The sequence below is a fragment of the Papio anubis genome, chromosome 6, assembly GCF_008728515.1.
Source record: "Papio anubis isolate 15944 chromosome 6, Panubis1.0, whole genome shotgun sequence".
In the NCBI taxonomy this organism is placed as follows: Eukaryota; Metazoa; Chordata; class Mammalia; order Primates; family Cercopithecidae; genus Papio; species Papio anubis.
The window spans coordinates 10,994,104-11,012,741 of record NC_044981.1 but is presented as its reverse complement, the minus strand read 5'-3'; the positions used below and the strand labels follow the sequence as shown (position 1 = coordinate 11,012,741).

The following is an 18,638-nucleotide window of genomic DNA, read 5'->3' as shown; positions in this document are numbered from 1 at the left end:
CTTAGGTGATGCCCCACCCAGAACCATACTCAGTACTGATTTAAGATAATCACCCCATGCATGAGTGACAAGAAGATGCTGCAGTCTCATTTACTAGCTCTGTGAAATCAGGCAAGTTGCTTTACCTCTCTAAGTCTCATTTTCCTCATCTGTCAAGGGGGGGTGAACATACCTGCCTTATAGAGTAGTTGCGAGAACTAAACGAAGTAATAGTGAGATAATAGGATATAATGTGCCCAGTACAATGGCTGGTATCTAATAAACACATTCTAGCTATTTATAATAAATACATTACTATTATTACTATCATCTATAGTTTCTATAATGAAGAAATCAGTGACAGAGAGGGCAACTCTCAACTGGCAATTAGGAACTTCTTGATACATTATTTTAAAATTTAAAAAAATCATAAAAAGCAAGCTTTCATGGCTGCTGTAGGGGAGCTATGTGGGAGAATTTAATTTTTTTCTTTATAAACCAATCAATAGGTAAAAAAGAAAGCCCATAACCATTCTTCCAATGTGGAGGCAATATCCTTTTCTGATGGAGACAGTTTCTGTGGATGGAAGCCATCCAACCACAGATCAGCCTGTTTGTCCACACCTGCTTCTAGTCAACGGTAGAATCTCTATAAAGTGGCCAAACTAAAAAGTCAGATAAACCAGATAAACAAGATGTAAGTCAGGCAATGGCTTACCTTCCCAGCCACAGCAAATGAGGCATACAGTGCTCTAGGATGACTTAATCTGTTATGGCATTAAAATGCTATATCCAGATCCAAAGCTAGAAACCAAATCTCCAAAGAGGAAAAGACATCCTATAACCAAAGCCGCTTATACATAGTTACAGAGGAACTCTATTGTCATCAGTTGCTTGATGGAAAAGAAAAGGAACCTATGTGTGTAGACTTTTTTCCCCCAAAAAAGTCCAAATTAGACCCATTTGGAGGAATGGCATTGGGGAAAATAGCAAGGCTCAGGCAAAAGGAATTGGGTATACCAAGAGAAATACGATGTTCAGAGCAAGAAAGATAATAGTTCTATCACATTCTGAAAGTGTTCACTTCTGAGGGCTCTATTGAAAGAGAAATGTTGACAAACTGGAATCAATTTAGAAAGAATGCGGAAGAAGGTGAGAGTCTGGAGCTCATGTCATTTATATGGGCATGTGTCTAGTGCCTGATAACCTAGTAGATACTCAGTTAGTGCTTGTGGAAAGTGGGAAAGGTCAGTCCACATAGTAAAGCAGAGAAAGGCAGGGAGGGAGGGAGAGGAGAATGGGAGAAGTTGAATTTCCTGAGGCTGCTTGCCTAGGAAAGGTGAAAGCAGGGGGTGAATTAATGCCTCTAATCAAATATCTGAAGGGCTCTCGTGTGGAAGAAAAATGGTACTAGTTTTGTGTAACTCCAGAGGAAAGAATTAGGATTTATGGCTAACAGTTGAATGGGGAAAGATTTTTAGCACAAAATAAAGTAGGACATTCTAAAAACAAGAAACATTTTAAAAATGGAATGTGCTACCTTACAGAGTAGTAAGAAGTCTTTCCAGTAAGGTGGGTAAATTTCTATCAGAATTATTGTAGAAACCTATTATTTCCAGCTTTGGGTGGAAAGTTAAAAAGTCCATGATTCTCCCATATGACAAGAGCCAATAAGCTGCTCCTACTCATCTGAGGTTTAAAAAAATCACTCGTTTCTGAACTCATTTCTGTTCCTAACAAAGACTGTGGACCATGCAGAGCTCATTCTTCAGCCTTTACAATGCTGTGTGATGGGAAGTGAATTTCTATAGTAAAAATTGATGTGGATTTATACTATACTTTTAAGGTTATTTTTCATAAAACATAGAAGGATAAATTTAAGAAGTGAGAAGTATTTATACCAAAACTTTTAAAATATCATTTTATCTAAAGATATAAATCTCTTGTTGGTCAAAGGATACAAAATTTCCATCAGACAGGAAGAATAAGTTCAAGAGATACATCGAACAACATGGTGATTATAGTTAAGTATTCTCACCACAAAAAAATGATAAGGTTGTGAGGCAATGGATGTGTTAGTTAGCTTGATTTCACCATTCCACACTGTATTCATATTTCACATCATGTGCACCATAAGTATATATAATTTTTGTCAAATATTTTAAAAGATAGAAATCTCTGTGTAAGGATAGTTAATCTATTAGATATAAATAATAATACTCCATATAGCTATGTAAAGTTTACATGAAGAAATCAGGCTATGATCCACAGACGGCAATAATCCTGTTATTCTATTCCATATGCTGCATACATATAAAGCTAGAGGCCTTTTAGTATGAGGTAAGAGTGTGGACAGAGACAGATGGAAAAAGACAAATGACAAAAGTGCTAATAAACAGCCTCAGTTTCCCTACAACTCCTAGTTAGTCGAGTGAAACAAAGGAGGCTCTCTAAGAATCAGTTTCTTGGTGGCTGTCCTGGATGTCTGTAGTACAACACTTCACCCCCAGGTCCAGGATTAACGTGCAAGAGTCTGCTTGCCTCTCCTGTTATAGCCCAGAAGGATCACAAAAGGATTTCCTGCCACATGCTGCCCACCTGTATCTTGGCAGCCTGGCACAGCCCGACCCAAAAGGCACTGCCACTTGCTGGTTACAGGAGCCATTTGCATTTTCAACCGTGGCTATTTTAAGGTTATGCAAATGAGTTGGCGGGACTTTCTCCTTTAAAAGACAATGACAAAAAAATTCATAGTCTAACATCTCCTTCTTTAACTTTTCTCATACATCTAAACCCAATACACATTTATTTTTATGGAATCAGACCAGGATACTTTCTTTAAGTCTCCTCTGGAGATTAATTTTGCCTGCCCTTTGAGGAACAGTTAGAACCACTCATCAGGCTGCTAGCACTAGCAAAGGGGAAGCCACGCTGTCGTAACTGGCTCTTGCAGTCGCTACTTCCACTTCACTGTCCTGAAAACTTGATGGCTTATCTGCTTAGAAAACTCAGGAATGTTTCTCACCACCCCAGTTCGCTACCCTTTAGTGTTACTGAACTGACCCTTTCTCTTTTACAGGTTGGAAGCAAAAAGACGATACATCTTTTACAGCTGCATTCAGTACAGCAGTTAACATTCTCTATAATGATACAGTTCTAAAAAGCCTTATATAAAAAAAATTATTTTTGAGAGCTGAGAGGCTAAAACTGGGTGAAGACTTCTGCAGAGAAAATATTTTTAAAATCATAAAACCACGAAAATAACAACTACTGTACTTTTGTGTTAATTTTATAGAAGTCAAGTAGTTTCTGATAGACAAGCGATTGATCCATAAGCTTTTTAAAGAAAATTTGGTAATCTCTTAAAGTATTTGTATGGCTCTGAATGGGTGTGCTTTTCTAACTTTGTTTTAATTTTTATGTTACACATATAATTGTTTCAAATAGGCATTTGTTCATTTTAAAACTTCTACTAGAAGTTACACTGAAGAAAAGCATTCAAAAGAAGACTTCAGAACAGAAAAATTGTTGAATGAGTGAAATGCCTGAAGTAACTCAACTTACTAAACACAAGTCACTCAGTATTAAAGGGCTGCAGATTTCAGTTTTACTTATTTCAGTTCTGTCTGCCCAGTTCATTTCCAAATTATGTATCAGTTTTACGTACTTTAGACACTGGCACCATATGTGAAGCTAAAAAATATTAGCATACTTGTTTATTTTGTTTTATATTCTTATATTTAGTAGTGGTTTCAAAATTCTTGTACAGGCAAAGAATGGGCTGCCTGTCGGTTGGCAGCAGGGATGGACAGTGGGAACCTGAGGGGAGGGCTTGAATCTGCTATTACTTAGCACTTTAAAGAAAACTGAGGAAATATGAATTTTTCTCTCCAAGGAATGGTGGTAGAGGTCAGTGGCTGCTAGAATTTATGGGATTACGCTGTTGTCCCTACAGAAACAATGCTTTGTGCTACCATTGCACACTGCAAATTCTGCTAAGTTTAACAAGTCCACTGAAATCTTTAGTTTCCAAGGTTGTGTGTTGAGTGGTAATCTATCCCTTCTCTCTGAGTTTCCTGAAATACAGATACAGAAGAAAGTTTCAGAAAGAAACAGTTTCTCTCAAAAGTATAGGTGGGAAATCCAAACAAATTTGTCTGTTGAGGTTAGGAACAAACTCACTATACCTTTCCTCCAATTAACCACCCAGCTTTCCAAAAAAGCCAATTTAGGTTAAGGTTACTTTTGAGAAATTTGTACTTTTTGTTTCAGAATCTGTGACAATTTCATGTTTGCTGATTGCTGATATTTGGTCAACAATATTGTAGAGCCAGTTCTTTTTTTTTGTATGATTCTGGCACTCTGCCTACTGCCTTCGAGACTGTAGAAGAAAGCAGAAGAGGGAAGAATAGGAATGATGGGAGAATAAAGAGACTCACTATCATTGTCTCTTTAAAACTGAGAGCCAGAAGGGGCCTTGGAGATCATTTTATTCAGTAATACTAAGTACTTAGAGAATATATGTACATATTTTTGTCCTGTAATACAAAAAATAGTGGTGTCTACAGACCTAATAATAGGAATATTAAAATGATTATATTTACTTAAAGAACATTTCATATTACAAGGTACTATTGGCCATTGGATAGAAATGATTTATAAATAAGAAAAAGGATAGTATTTCATAAAAGTGTTCATTTAGCAGGATTCAAAACAATATCCAAGAAGAACCTAGGGAGAAGATTGTGTGTGACACAATGCCAATTTTAAAATGGGCGCAGAGGCTTACATTTACATAATTTTCTTTATTTTGACTCAACATCTTGGCAAAGCCATTGGCTTAGCCACACATGGTGTATAGCTTGTAATAAATAACTTTATTTTGTGCCTCTCATCATCTGTAAAATAGATAATACTCTTCACCTCCCTCCATAGAGTTGTCTGTCTTTATTCATCAGCTCTGTATTTGGAGACTGTGTTGGGCTGATGATTGAACAGTGATGAATGAATTAAGGTGAATTACAAGGATATCCTAGAAGATGCTGAAACTAACATGAAATTCAATGATCTAAAATTAGTTTGTAATACTCTAACCATCATAGAGGCCAAGTAGAGTGTTTTTCCAATTTTTTTTGCTCACACAGCTTAGGCTGCATTTTTCTTTTTAGTGATTTATTTTCCTCTTAATGGTACTCAATTTGATTTGACATTATTCAGATTAAAATGCTAAGGGAGAGGTATTATTTTCCTTTACCTCCTAGAAAAGAGGATGCAGTGAAGGGCAGATCACCATCACTTTGATGGTAATGCACTGCCAAACAAAAAAGCGTGTGCTGAAGATTTCATTCAGCAGGGATGGAATCTGAATCGCTCAATAAATCCCCATATTGGTTGGTTTTATAGCTTAAAAGAAGAAAAATATAAAATAGTCTGTTCAGATGACTCACAGATTGTCTCTTGCTCAGTATTAGCAGTAAAATACTAATCCTTTTGATGACCATAAATATATCAAAATACTGTAGATATTTTCAGAATATATAGAAATACATAGAAATAATTCAGATGTGATTGTTGCCTAAAAAATTAGAAATAAAATTTGGCCCATATTTTTTCTAAGAAATCATTAAAAGCTTTCCTTTGTTTTCATATTCAAAAGGATACCACTTGTACATGCAGAATAGCCAACCTGCTTCCCCTCTGGTCAGTACTTGATAACCAGAGCACACACAGACAGAATCTCCTTTCATTGCTGCTCTTAATTGTGAAAGAGTTTTATTCTTCCCCATGTTCCCAAATCCAGAAACTGGTACAGTTCCAAGGTGTCCTGAATACAGATATCTGGCTTTGGATGAAATCTCCAAGGAGTTTTATATTCACTCACCACTTCCTGTGGAAGAAGTTGTAATAATCATTACAAATATTTTGAACTGCAAACTTAGCAGCATTGTTCACTTTTCTGTTTCAGACATATTCAGCATTGAATCACTGAATAACTTTATTCCTGATTGTGAAATTGAAGCTTTTTGTTTTTCTGTATAGCAGATTTCATTTTATTCACTTGAAATTAAAGCAAGTTATTTTATGTAGTCTAATGACATCAGAATATTACAAGTATTTGTTTGGATTTTATTTCCATACTCTTGGAGAGAAGGCCATAACTTGAAAGATAACTGGAAAGAAACTATTATAGTCATTATTAAGATGAGACTATTTATTATAGTCATTATTTAGTAAGGTGAGTTTCCTTAAACTTGGCACATTTCTGTGTAACCAGTGAATTAAGTTACAAGTCATTTAAGCTTCGTGAATATATTTTAAATGTTTAAAATCTATTTCAGAAGCATAACCAATAAGTTACAGTTATATCTGATAACGAAGCACCATTCTGTGCACCAGAGATACACACCTGAGTGGCAAACTCACAGTTTTTTGTGTGTGTATAATTTATGTTTCACCAGTTCTTTCTCCAGCTCCTCACAAATTCCCTGCCCCGTTCTTCACCATTGACGTACACACGTACCCATACCCAGAGAGTTCTTCCAAGAGTTCTCCCGGGATTGATTGTGAATGATTCTGGTCTGTCTTTTCATGCCGTCTGTGGGGTAGTCCTCTTCTCTTACTCAGGTCCCTCTCTGCTGGGTAAGACCCGCATATCCACTGACCACCCAGCCCTGCATGTGGAGTGGCGGCTGCCTGCCGAGCGCAGTGCTTGGCAGTGCTCGCTGCTGTTCGTACCAGGTGTCCCAGACTCTGCTGGACACCAATTCTTATTTAGCTGGACACAACTTCTGACACAGGAGGCTTGCAGGTAACACACTCCACGCAACATTCTGTGGAAAAGTTAAGGAGAATACCTTTCTCCTCTTTCCTGTTCTGGTAGAGAGATCACAAAGTACTCCAGGTGCAACCCCAGTGTCTTATGTGAGTACATCCCATTCTTTTTCATCACGGCCTCTCTCTCCCTAGGACCCCGGGGGAATGCAGCCGTGAAGAATCCCAAGTGACAGACTCCCTACTACACTTAACATTACTCCTCTCACATTCAGTTAGTGCTTTGTTACTGAGACAGCCCCGTCAGCATCTGACACTCCACCAACGCACCGCCTTAGGATGAGCTCCCTCTCAAGCGTAGCTCAGGTTCTCATGCAAAGGGGACTGTCCTGCCAGTTTGCTGTGGATTCTGAAGCCAAAAGTTGAGCCAGCAGCACCAGCCACCATGTGCAGATGAAACAGATGAATGAATGTACACATGCCCTGTAACACACTAGAAAACTGCTGTTTAAAATATATTAATGATATTAATAATTATTTAAACCTCGGTATTTACCTCTTAAAAATCTACAATAAAAAGGTTTGTTTTGGGTTTTAGTAGTTGGTTTCTACTGAGTCTTAGTGTGTGTATTTTTCGTATTATTGCTCTCTCAGTATCTCTCTGCTTTAAAATAGTGATACTTTCCCAAAGCTTTCTCCATGTCTCTGTTCTCTCTTCCTACTCTCCTACACTCTTTATTTGCCAAATATATATTAATACACATACAATTCTGACACCCCTCTGAACCTGAAGAAGGGTGTTGTCAAAAAGAGGTCAAAAGTGGACCCTTGAAGTCTTCTAGCCCCATTCCTGGTGTGATTCTGGAACTTGTTCATTAAAAGACGCTTTTCACAAATGCTTATTGAGAGCTCGGTGTGTGCCAGGCAAAGATCTTGACTAGTTTGGGAGAACAAGGGGGGCCAGGGAAAACCATCATAGAGTTAGGAGGCATATCCAGGCAGAGGGAAGAACACATGCAGTGGCACACGCAGAGAGAGGAGGATGCATTGGAGGAACTCCAAGTAATTAGATATGCCTGGAACAAAGAGGACATCCGAGGATTTGGAAGGAGCAGAGACTTGCAAAGTGGGTGGAGGTCGTCACATTCTGGCCAGTCTGCAAAAGGAGTTGATAGCAATTGTTTAATTTTTTAAAGTTCTTCAGATTTTATGTCAGATAAGAATGCTAGTTCCTCTTGTAACATAGAGCTGGTTACCAAGGAATTGAGGTTGAGATGCATAGTGCATACATCCAAACTACTATAGCACAGTTCACTGAGATGGACTTTCCCTTCCACTGAGCTCTGCACTGTGTTAGTTCCGTCATAGTTAAACATCGATAATAGTGACAGTAACCACACTTGTAATGATAAAAATAATGAGTTTGTCACTGGACCATACTTGCTTTAGAGTTTTGGTTTTTGTATGAATTTGACCTACTAGGGGGAAAAATGCTGTTTTACTGTTAACACATGGCAATCTGACCAACACTCAGGACCGACTACTGCACATCCACTGAGGGAAGCCCCTTAAGGGTTTGTTGGGGTTGAATAAAATCCTTCTCTTACTGTGGGGTTGGAATCATATTATTCCTCTGAGGTATGTTGGCAGATAAAGCAGAATGGAGCAACTAAAGAGCTAAAGGACCCTCTTGTACCCCTTCCCTGAGCATCTGGGAAAGACCCATATGGAAATACTAGACAGTGACTGGCTTTACTGATGTTTTGAAGATAGTTGGATTGTGGTAGCTTAGCATACATAATGTGAACTTCAAGACTGATCCAAACATTTATTGCCAATTACTATAGAAAGTTGGGTTGATTACTATTATCACTAATCTGTTTGTACCAATATAAAATAATACATATTTGATGAACATTTAAGTTACTTTTCACTTAGTCAAGAATTTCTCAAAGAGGGTCATACTTTTTAGTAATTTTATATCATGATATCATCTCATTTCTCTCACCTTTTATTTCAAGTAGATAGGAAGAAAACCCATTGGAAACTGATTTTTTTTTTAAGACTTAAGGAGGAACATGTACAACTTTCTTCTATAAGTCATTTTGCTAACAGTTTTTTCCTTAGTTTTTAGTTTTAGTGTTTTAATTATACAATTGATATATTGATAATGATTTATTGTTAAAAAGTAAAATGATACAAGCCGGGCGCAGTGGCTCGGGCCTGTAATCCCAGCACTTTGGGAGGCCGAGGCAGGTGGATCACCTGAGGTCAGGAGTTTGAAACCGGCCAACATGGTGAAACCCTGTCTATACTAAATATACAAAAATTAGCCAGGCATGGTGGCGCGCGCCTGTAATCCCAACTACTCAGAAGGCTGAGGCGGGAGAATCGCTTGAACCCAGGAGGCGGAGGTTGCTGTGAGCTGAGATCGTGCCACTGCACTTCAGCCTGGGCAAAGAAGCGAGACTCTGTCAAAAAAAAAAAAACAGCAAAAAAACTAAAACAATAGGGACATATACAGAGTAAAGAGTTAGTCCCTCTCTTTTCCTTCTCCCCGATGCCCACCATTCTCCTTGCCTCCCCAGCAGTAGTCACTGTTAAGTTTGATGTGTGCTCTTTGACATTTGTCTTATGTGTATACTATATGTACTTGTACATACATGCATAGGCAAGTAGATTGGGGTTTGTAAACAATTTATTTCTCTAAATCAAATCCCAGAAAGCGAAGCCTGTGCTTTATGTTATCTGATTTCACTCTGATTTTCTTTCTTACAGGAAAGTATTCCTTAAGGCTTATAGAACTATAGGAATTCTTTGAAGCTTTTTTTTTCTTTTACCTAGTTTAGTTAGCTTATTTTAAAAATGTGTTATAGAAGTGTAGGATGTAAGACTTGATTTCAACAGTAGTTAACATGAAAATAACCTGGTGATGTTTGTTGGCAAGGACTAGCTGATGCAGTGTCTGAATGCAAGGTTGTGATAACGGTAATAGAAGTATAATGTCCTTATCAAGAAGGCACAAGCCTCTTTGTACCCCTCCTTAAGCAGGCCACTTTCAGAATAGTGTATTCAGGTACAGCAAATATAAGGTAAAATACAAGTAGCCCAGAGATTTTATTTCTGTTTGGAGCAATATGGATACTATCTAAGTGGGTTTGTATAACCCACTAATTACTAAATGCTTTGAAATTAATGGTTATATAATAAGTATAAACAAGTTTGAATTTCATCGACTAGATAATAATGAAATACTTGGTTGATTTGTAGAAAGTAAGCAAGGACTTGGTATTTTTGTAATAGAAACACATCAAAAAATCAATCCTTTAATTGTAGTCTAAACCAATTTCATGAGCCTGTGTGTAGTCTAATTGTTGCTACTCAAAATGTGACCTTTAGCCCAGCAGCTTCAGTATCACCTGGCAGCTTGTTAGAAATGCAAACTCAAAGCCCATCTAGACCAATTGAATGAGAACCTGTACATTAACAAGATCCCCAGGTGACTTAGGAATATTAAAGTTTAAGAACCTGAAAAATTCTGAACTCTCGACTGTGTTCAATGAAAGCTTTAAAAAGGCAATAAAGATAGTGTCTCCAAACTTCTTGTGTATCTTGAAGCATGATGCAATAGTTTGTTAAAGAAATGAGAAAAGTGAAAGATGAGGCAATCGTGGTGGCTTATTTGACTCTTGCATTGTCCTTCTAGGCAATACCATTATTCTTACCTTTTCACATTTTTTAGTATAGGTTGGAATTATTGATAAGCAGTGATAATTCCTAGGATGACCACATAGAAAAATGTTTTAAGTTATAGAAAAAAATAAGATCACTAAGATCCCATAATGTATCATAGACTTATAAAAGGGTTCATTCTATTCACATTAATTGCAAGAGAGAATAAATTTGACTCTACTTTAAAAATATATAGGCAATTTTTTTTCTGTGTTCTTTGGAAGAAAACTTCCAAAAAGAAATTTAAAAAATAAAATTGGATCCAACTGACCCTGAGAATTAACTGGGAGTTAAGAATGTTAAGGCTTTTTCAAAACACACTGAAAACCAGATCATGTGTATGAAAGTATAACTAGGAATGCGAAGTATATGAAATGGATATCATGTGAGTATTGTAAAGGTTCAGAAGAATGAGTATTTGATTAATTCAATAAATATTAAGTGCCCATTATGTGCCAGACATTGTTCTTGGAATTGGGGCTAACTGGAGCTTAGATTTTAGTGGAGGACCTAGACAATACACAAATTAACAGGCCAGCGAAAGTCTGGGTAATACGTGCTATAAAGAAAAAATAGAGCAGGTCAGGGGTTGGTGAATGACTGCACCACAAGCCAGGATGCCACAAGCAGATGCTTCCCTCTTTGGTAATTAGGCCCTTGAGATGATGGGGAGATATGTAAGGAGTTACCATTTGGCCAGACTCTGAATAAAACACAGAGCCATGTGCGGGAAGTGGAGCATAACCAAACTGTAGCAACAGTTCTGTTCTTAAAGTCCTTTTATCACCTTAATTGAATGAGACTGTCCTGTAACCTCAGGGCTACCTAGGATGCAAATAAAATCACCCACTATTGGCTTTGTGGTATCCTGAGATACCACAGCACAGGAAAAGAGCATGAGATCCGCAGATATTGTTCTCCACTATCCAAGCTCTGAAACCCTTCAGTCTGAAGGTTGAAAAACACTGATTCATTGTAGTTGAAGTCTCACCTGACAGCACCACTCTTGAGTCTGCAGTCTCAATTTCCGCATCTGTAAACTGGGAAAGATACCCAACTTGCAAGGTTATTGTGACAACCACAGAGAGTATGTATCAGGTGCCTGACACATACTAAATGTTTAATAAACAGTAGCCAGTATTACTCCCCATGAGGGTTAACTTATTAACATCTCATTTCTAAGATGTTAGAAATGATGGTCAGATTCTTTAGAACCTAAGGTAGACAGTTTCAGCCTTATGATGTTACTAAAATACATAATAACAATTTAGAGTTCCCATACATGAAAGATTTTTCTACCCATTGCCTACCCTCACCCTCCAACTTAGCTCATTACTCCCTCCAGAGAATAGTAGTCGGGAGGTAGGGATGATGAGTGGATAGTCCCCGAAAAGGAAGTTTAGGGGTGTCAGTGTAAAATGTGCACAAATACGTATTGTGTGAAGTCAGCTGCATGACAGCCAAATAATTTTATGCATTTTTATATAAAATCCACTCTTATCCATCCTCTAAACCTAGTTTCATTCACAAAGGTAAACACATTTAGTTTCTTCAAATATGTGAGAGACTGGCTGGGAATAATCCCCCCAGGAGTTGCCAAAAGAGGTTTCAACATTTGAAGGCCGCCCTGAGCCATGGGAACAATGGAGAGGACTCATTGTGTGACTCTAGTCTGTCTCCCTTGCCCCTGACAGCAGATATCACCTCTTCTTCTCTCAGTTCTGTACAGCTCAGCCTTGACCTTGAGGTTCCTGGGAAGTTGTTAGAATTGTGTCAGGTTAGTACGAAATCTATTCATTCCTAAGCTGATCAGATCCCATTTCCTGACTTGTTGTCATTGAATACTTCACATTTAGTTTACTCTGAAATGTGCATTAAAAAAAAGAAAAGACAAAGTCTTTTTGGATGCTATATATCAAACAGTGTGTTTTGTGATCTTAATGGTTTTTGCTAATTTTAAAAAGCAGTGAGTTGGTGTAGAAAATAGCTGTTCTCATTGAGTTGGTGTTAGAAAATAGCTGTTCTCATTGAATGTGTCTTTTAAATGTTCTATAAAACTGTATCAACAAAACAGGGCAAACATCAAGATCTTGAATCACTGGGTTTTTATACAACACAATGCCCATGGTAGACAGATGCCAAAAACCAGAAAATGCCTAAAACGTAAATTTTTGAAAGGAAAGTAAAGAAGAAGGAATGAGTAAAAAAGGAAGGGAGAAGGGGAAGAAGGAAGAAGGAAATAGAGGGGAAAAGGAAATCAAAGGAAGAGAAGAAAGAAAGGAAAGAATACAATGGAATCAAGAGTCCTATCCTTTCGAGACCAGAGAAAGCACAGGCAGAATTTTATGGCAGGGTTCATTTCTGCCTTGCTTCCTGCCTCAGCTTCTGTAGAATGGCCCTTAATCATGGTGGCAGTGATTCTGATTGCAAGGCAGCCTTTGCTGAAGAAAATCTGGGCCATCAGGGTTTTGAGGATAAAGCAGTGATCACAGACTTAAACCTTCCAGAGCCAACTGGGAAATGCCTTCCCATTTGAGATGCCCTGGTTTGCCCTAACAGATAGAGTTAGGGATGGGTGGACATCCCAGTCAACATCAGGGTGGCAAAAAAGTATGCCCAAGAAGTGTGCCCTTCTTGGCTCTCCTGTTTCCCAACTACCCACAGAAGGCAGGGGTGTATGGTGAGCCAGTCTACCAGCACTAGGAGCTGCACATTCCACAGCCAGGAAGACCCTCTCAAATTTCTATAAGAAGTCAGTCGAGGCCGGGCGCAGTGGCTCACTCCTGTAATCCCAGTACTTTGGGAGGCTGAGGCGGGCAGATCACCAGGTCAGGGGATGGAGACCATCCTGGCTAACACAGTGAAACCCCGTCTCTACTAAAAATACAAAAAATTAGCTGGGTGTGGTGCTGGGCACCTGTGGTCCCAGCTACTCAGGAGGCTGAGGCAGGAGAATGGTGTGAACCCAGGAGGCGGAGCTTGCAGTGATCCAAGATAGCGCCACTGCTCCAGCCTGGGCGACAAAGCAAGACTCTGTCTCAAAAAAACAAAAAACAAACAAACAAAGAAGAGAAGTCAGTCCAGTGAGACTGCCTTACATGGATCCCTAGTACCTCCAAGTGGTGTATTTATTGCCAATAGAAGGGACAGGTCCAGGGCATCCCTGGGTATTAGGCCACACTGATTCCTGGTGGTGGCGATGGACGTGGCGTTAGAGGTGGTGCTGGTGCTGCTGGCAGTAACAGTGGTGTGATGAGGTGGGGGAGGCCAGTTTGCTGTAGGGTGCTCAGAATATTGCTCTTCAAATATATAGATCAATTTTTGGTGCTCTTGAGTCTTTTCTGCAAATTCTACTTTCCATATGGAGTCATTTCCCTTTGGCATGAAGAGCATCTTTAGCATACTAAGTGCAGTTCTGCTGGTTCCAGATTCTCTCACTTAGGCATATGTGAGTATGTCCTTATTTAGCCCTCATTTTGAAGGCTCTTCTGGTCTCTTCTTCTGCAGTCCCCAGGCAACCACTGATCTGCTCTCTGTCACTATAAGTTATATTTTCTAGAATTTCATATAAATGGAAACATATAGTATGTAATCTTTGTGTAACTTTTTTCATGCAGAATAATTTTAAGATCCATCCATGTTGTGTGTACGTCAATTGTTCATTCCTTTATATTGCTGAGTAGTATTTACTGTATGGCTATACACAATTTGTCACCTGTTGATAGACATTTGGGAGTTTCTCCTTTTTAGCAATTGCAAATAAAATTGCTATGAATATTTGCGTTCAAGTCTTTGCATGGGAATATGCTTTCTTTTCTCTTGAGTGAATACCTGGGGGTGGAAAACTGGATCATATGGTAGGTGTGTGTTTATGTTGAACTGTTTTGCAAAGTGGTTGTACCATTTTACATTCCTACCAACTATGGTAAGTAATCAGGGGTCCACAATTAAATAAGGCTCTCCTTGCTACCAGTCTTGCCATTCTTCTTATATTTGCTGTACACAGCCACAAATTGAATTCCAAGTCATTGAACACAAGCTTTCTTGTAAGGACACGGAGTTGTTCTGGAAGTGGATCCAGGGTTATTTGGCAGAGAATTCTGTGGCCTGGGGAACTTGGAATGTCATCTGGAGAGGGGAAGTTGTGGCCATAGGGAGGCATGATCTCTTGACTTGAAGGATTTTTATTTGTTTTATTTTCTTTTTATTTTTGCTTTGTGGAGGGATGTGGCCAAAGGATGACCAGAAGGGGGCCTTGAAAGCATGGAGCTTAGGCCAGTGCCTCTCACTCAAGTCTGAGGGCTATACTGTTCCCTTCTTCTAATCCACCCAATTCTAACCGTCCTGAAAAACCCATCCTGCGTCCTCATGCCTGTATCTTCTGTCATGTGGCAGTTCTGTGTCCCCCTCCTCTCGGTTTTTGCTGTTTGACTTTCTGTGTCTCACTTTCCCAATTTGTGCATAAACTTTTCAGTCAACTACTTTGTCTCTTTTTCCTTCATATATATGACAAAGTGTTATATACATGAATGCTCTTCAAAAATGTGTCAATGAAATGCATGGAGTTTGCTGCTTTTTCTCTGCTCCTAAGTTGGTGTTAATCTTCAGACATTGTCCAGCATACTTGACATTTACACATAGAATCTAGTGTGCAGCTAGGACTTCCTGGCCCAAGCTCTGCCTGGTTAGCCTTCCTAATTTCACCCCAGTTGACTAATACTGCAAACCTCTCTGCGCTTATGCTATGTTTTACTATTCCAGTGTAAACCTCGGTTTGTTCCCCTGACATCACCTCATCTCATCATTGCCTTTTTAGACTACTTCCTTACTAACTATATTAAGTAACCCAGAAATAGAGAATTTTTATCAGGTTTTCGATTTTCCCAGCATTGGATGTGGTTCTGCCTGTCAGATAGTTCACTAGAGACCCTGGCCATAAAAATATTTCCCAAGGGAGTCATGCCTCAATGTGTTTTATCTGTGTTAATCTTTCTTTCTGATGTGTTCTTTCTTTCCTTCTCCATCTGGAAAATGTCTCCAGTCTTTCAAAATTCAGCCACAGCCTTATCTCTTCCAAGAAGCTTTTACTTTTTAAGAGATATAAATCAAAGTATGTTTCTCTATCCATTATAGCACATTTCTTGTAATACTGAAGACACTGGTACTGTAATTTTTTATTTATTTGTGTATTACTCTCTCTCAACTAAAAACTCTGTGAAGATAAGGACCACATCTCATTTGACTTTATTTTTCAGCATTTAACAGTACTAGTATATAAAATCCTCAAATAATTGGTTAATGAATCAATAAATTAATGAATGAAGGAATGGAATGCCTCTTTTTATTCATCTCTTTCCCTTTCTGTTCTCCATGTCTTCTCTTGTTTTACTTTTGTTTCTGCCCTTCTTCCACGGTGACTAAATTTTTGCAATATAGAAATAATAGGGGCTTTGTGACCTTTAGAGTTTTCTTAGCTCTACAAATGTTGGAAAATGGATTTTGAACCTTAGCAAACAAGCTGAAACAGTTTAAACATTTGTTTGTGGGTGCAGCAATGGAAGAAAGATTTCATTGGCATTTATGATGGTGAGTACATTTGTGAGGTTAACATTCTTTGCTCAAGACTGAGAGGCGTCTGGTCAGATCTGCCCCCATTCTAAAGCAACACAGATCATATTCTGTCACACTGAGATCTCAGATAACTGACCTTTGTCACATCTGGGGGCCTCCTGAGATGCCCTGCATGGAAACAAAGATGAACATACTGTTTAAAAATTTTCAGGCTTGGTTTAGCCCAGATATTTTTTATAAAGATATTCTGAAATAATGAAAATAAAGTTCCTAATATGCTGGCCAGCAATAGTAGGTGCCAGTAAATGTTAGTCTTTAATCTTCATTCTCTTTCCCAAGCTTTCTGAAGTTCCTGAAGACATACGTTTCCTTGAAATTTCTCTCAGGATCAGAGTCACAAATAAGGAATTGGTCCAAGTGATATGTGCCAGGCACCAAACATGCAGCTCCTCTTTTCAGATGCCAGCAAATTAATCATCTGTTTTGGCACTTACACCTTTTTTGGAGAGTGAGCTGAATCTAATGCGTGCCCCGTATCAACTTCCCGAGGCTGTCCTGCTCAGCTCACACACAGTCAGGGACCAACCCGCCGGCCCCACATCCCCAGCAGAGATCCCTTTCCTGGAAACACTGGTAATGTTCTGACTTCTCTGGTTGCTTGAGGAGGTGCTGCAGACCTTTGTGGCGGGGCTGGGAAACACCTGAACGGGGATTTGAGCAGTGTGAGAGCAGACCAAGCTGGCAGTATTCCAGCTCCCACCTGAATCCGGTGAAAGTGACAATAATTAATCTGGTATACCCAAGTGGCACTATTTACAGTAATATAAAATAGATTACTTTATATTGTAATATTGTATATAATGTGTAAGAAACAGTTTGAAAACAACCAAAACATAAATAGAAAAAATAGCTGTAATGCTCAGTTTCCCTTACGTGAAAAACAAGTCCTATTTAAAGTTTTTGATTCAGTTTTTCGAAATACAATTCAGCCTGAATTTTCATTTAAAAACTGGATTTATTAATATATTTTGTGGAAATGGACGTTCTCTATTGCCTACCCACAACTGTTAATTATAACAAGGGAAGTTGCTTATGGAACAGCTTTGCCTATAAGCATTTTAGAGGTAAATGGAATTTAGGTCAATAACCCTTCAATGTTTTTTTTTTTTTTTTTGAGACAGAGTCTCCCTCTGTTGCCCAGGCTGGAGTGCAGTGGTGCGATCTCGGCTCACTGCAAGCTCCGCCTCCCGGGTTCACGCCATTCTCCTGCCTTAGCCTCCTGAGTAGCTGGGACTACAGGTGCCCACCACCACGCACGGCTAATTTTTTTTTGTATTTTTAGTAGAGACGGGATTTCACCATGTTAGCCAGGGTGGCCTCGATCTCCTGAACTCGCGATCCACCCACCTCAGCCTCCCAAAGTGCCGGGATTACAAGTGTGAGCCATGGCGCCCAGCCAACCCTTCAATGTTTAAATGCACCAAGCCTGTTCTCCAGGACTCCTCTTGCCTAAGGAAATAAGAGGAATTGTTTCTTTCCAAATCTTTACAGGCTTGTGAAAGGCAAGGATGCATTTACTGGTCCTCTTTCCTTAAGTCTTTACAGTCAAAAGTCCTTGAAGCTGGGACCCTTGGAGAGTCTGGCAATTATATGTTGTTGGTAGTGACTTGTTTTGACAGTTTCAAAAAAAAGAAAAAACCACTTAAATCATTTTTCTTTCTCTTTTTAGGAGCATCTAAAGGCCTTTGATGATGAAATCAATGCTTTTTTGGACAATATGTTTGGACCGCGAGGTCAGTGAACTACTTGAGAACTTAATGTGGAAGGAACACAGCAAGAACACCATTTACTTATAGAAAGGGATTATGTTATTTCTGGGGTCTTGGAAATAGTAAGGTACTTAATATTTAGAAACTTAACTTCCTTAACTTTGATATCCTTCCAGAATGTCCAGAAGATCCCATTTCTCCTCCTGCTCAACCTCTCCTGGGATTAAAGAAGTTCTGGGAGCAGGAAGCAGAGACAGAATGAAATGCAATGCTTTCCTCCAGTGTCTGTCTGGCTACAAAGCCGGGTTGTAACTTTCCTTCTAAACTATGCTGCTTTCTTGTTCCCTCTCCACCACCCATTCATCTTCTACCTTCCTCACATGCATAGTTACACGTGACATTTCTGCCCTTAGATGCCTTGATAAATTCCCTTTAAAGATGTGTGTGCTGGCTGGGTGTGGAGGCTCACACCTGTAATCCCAGCACTTTGGGAGGCTGAGGTGGGTAGATCATGAGGCCAGGAGTTCAAGACCAGCCTGACCAACATGGTGAAACCCCGTCTCTACTAAAAATACAAAAATTAGCCAGGCGTAGTGGCTTTTGCCTGTAATCCTAGCTACTCAGGAGGGTGAGGCAGGAGAATCGCTTGAACCCGGAAGGTAGAGGTTGCAGTGAGCTAAGATCACACCACTATACTGCAGCCTGGGCAACAGAGCGAGACTCTGTCTCAAAAAAAAAAAAAAGATGTGTACACTTTCTCTGCCTAGAGCCTGCAGGTAGGATGAGCTTAGACATCTCTCCATCCTTCCTTCATCA

The 18,638-nt window shown here is 39.2% G+C and overlaps 1 protein-coding gene across 3 annotated transcripts in view; it reads left to right on the top strand.

The window, feature by feature from the left end:
- Positions 1–18,638, top strand: part of ELOVL2 (ELOVL fatty acid elongase 2) — a 60,713-nt gene that overhangs the window by 15,668 nt on the left and 26,407 nt on the right. Inside the window, exons 1-2 of one of the 3 annotated variants that reach the window (XM_009204445.4) lie at positions 16,344–16,686; positions 17,783–17,846. In XM_009204445.4, coding sequence (XP_009202709.1) covers positions 16,576–16,686; positions 17,783–17,846 — 175 coding nt within the window. In that variant the 5' untranslated portion in view covers positions 16,344–16,575. Of the gene's footprint in view, positions 1–16,343; positions 16,687–17,782; positions 17,950–18,638 lie in introns of those variants that run through there. The other 2 variants (XM_017957559.3, XM_003897054.3) reach the window with 2 other exon arrangements.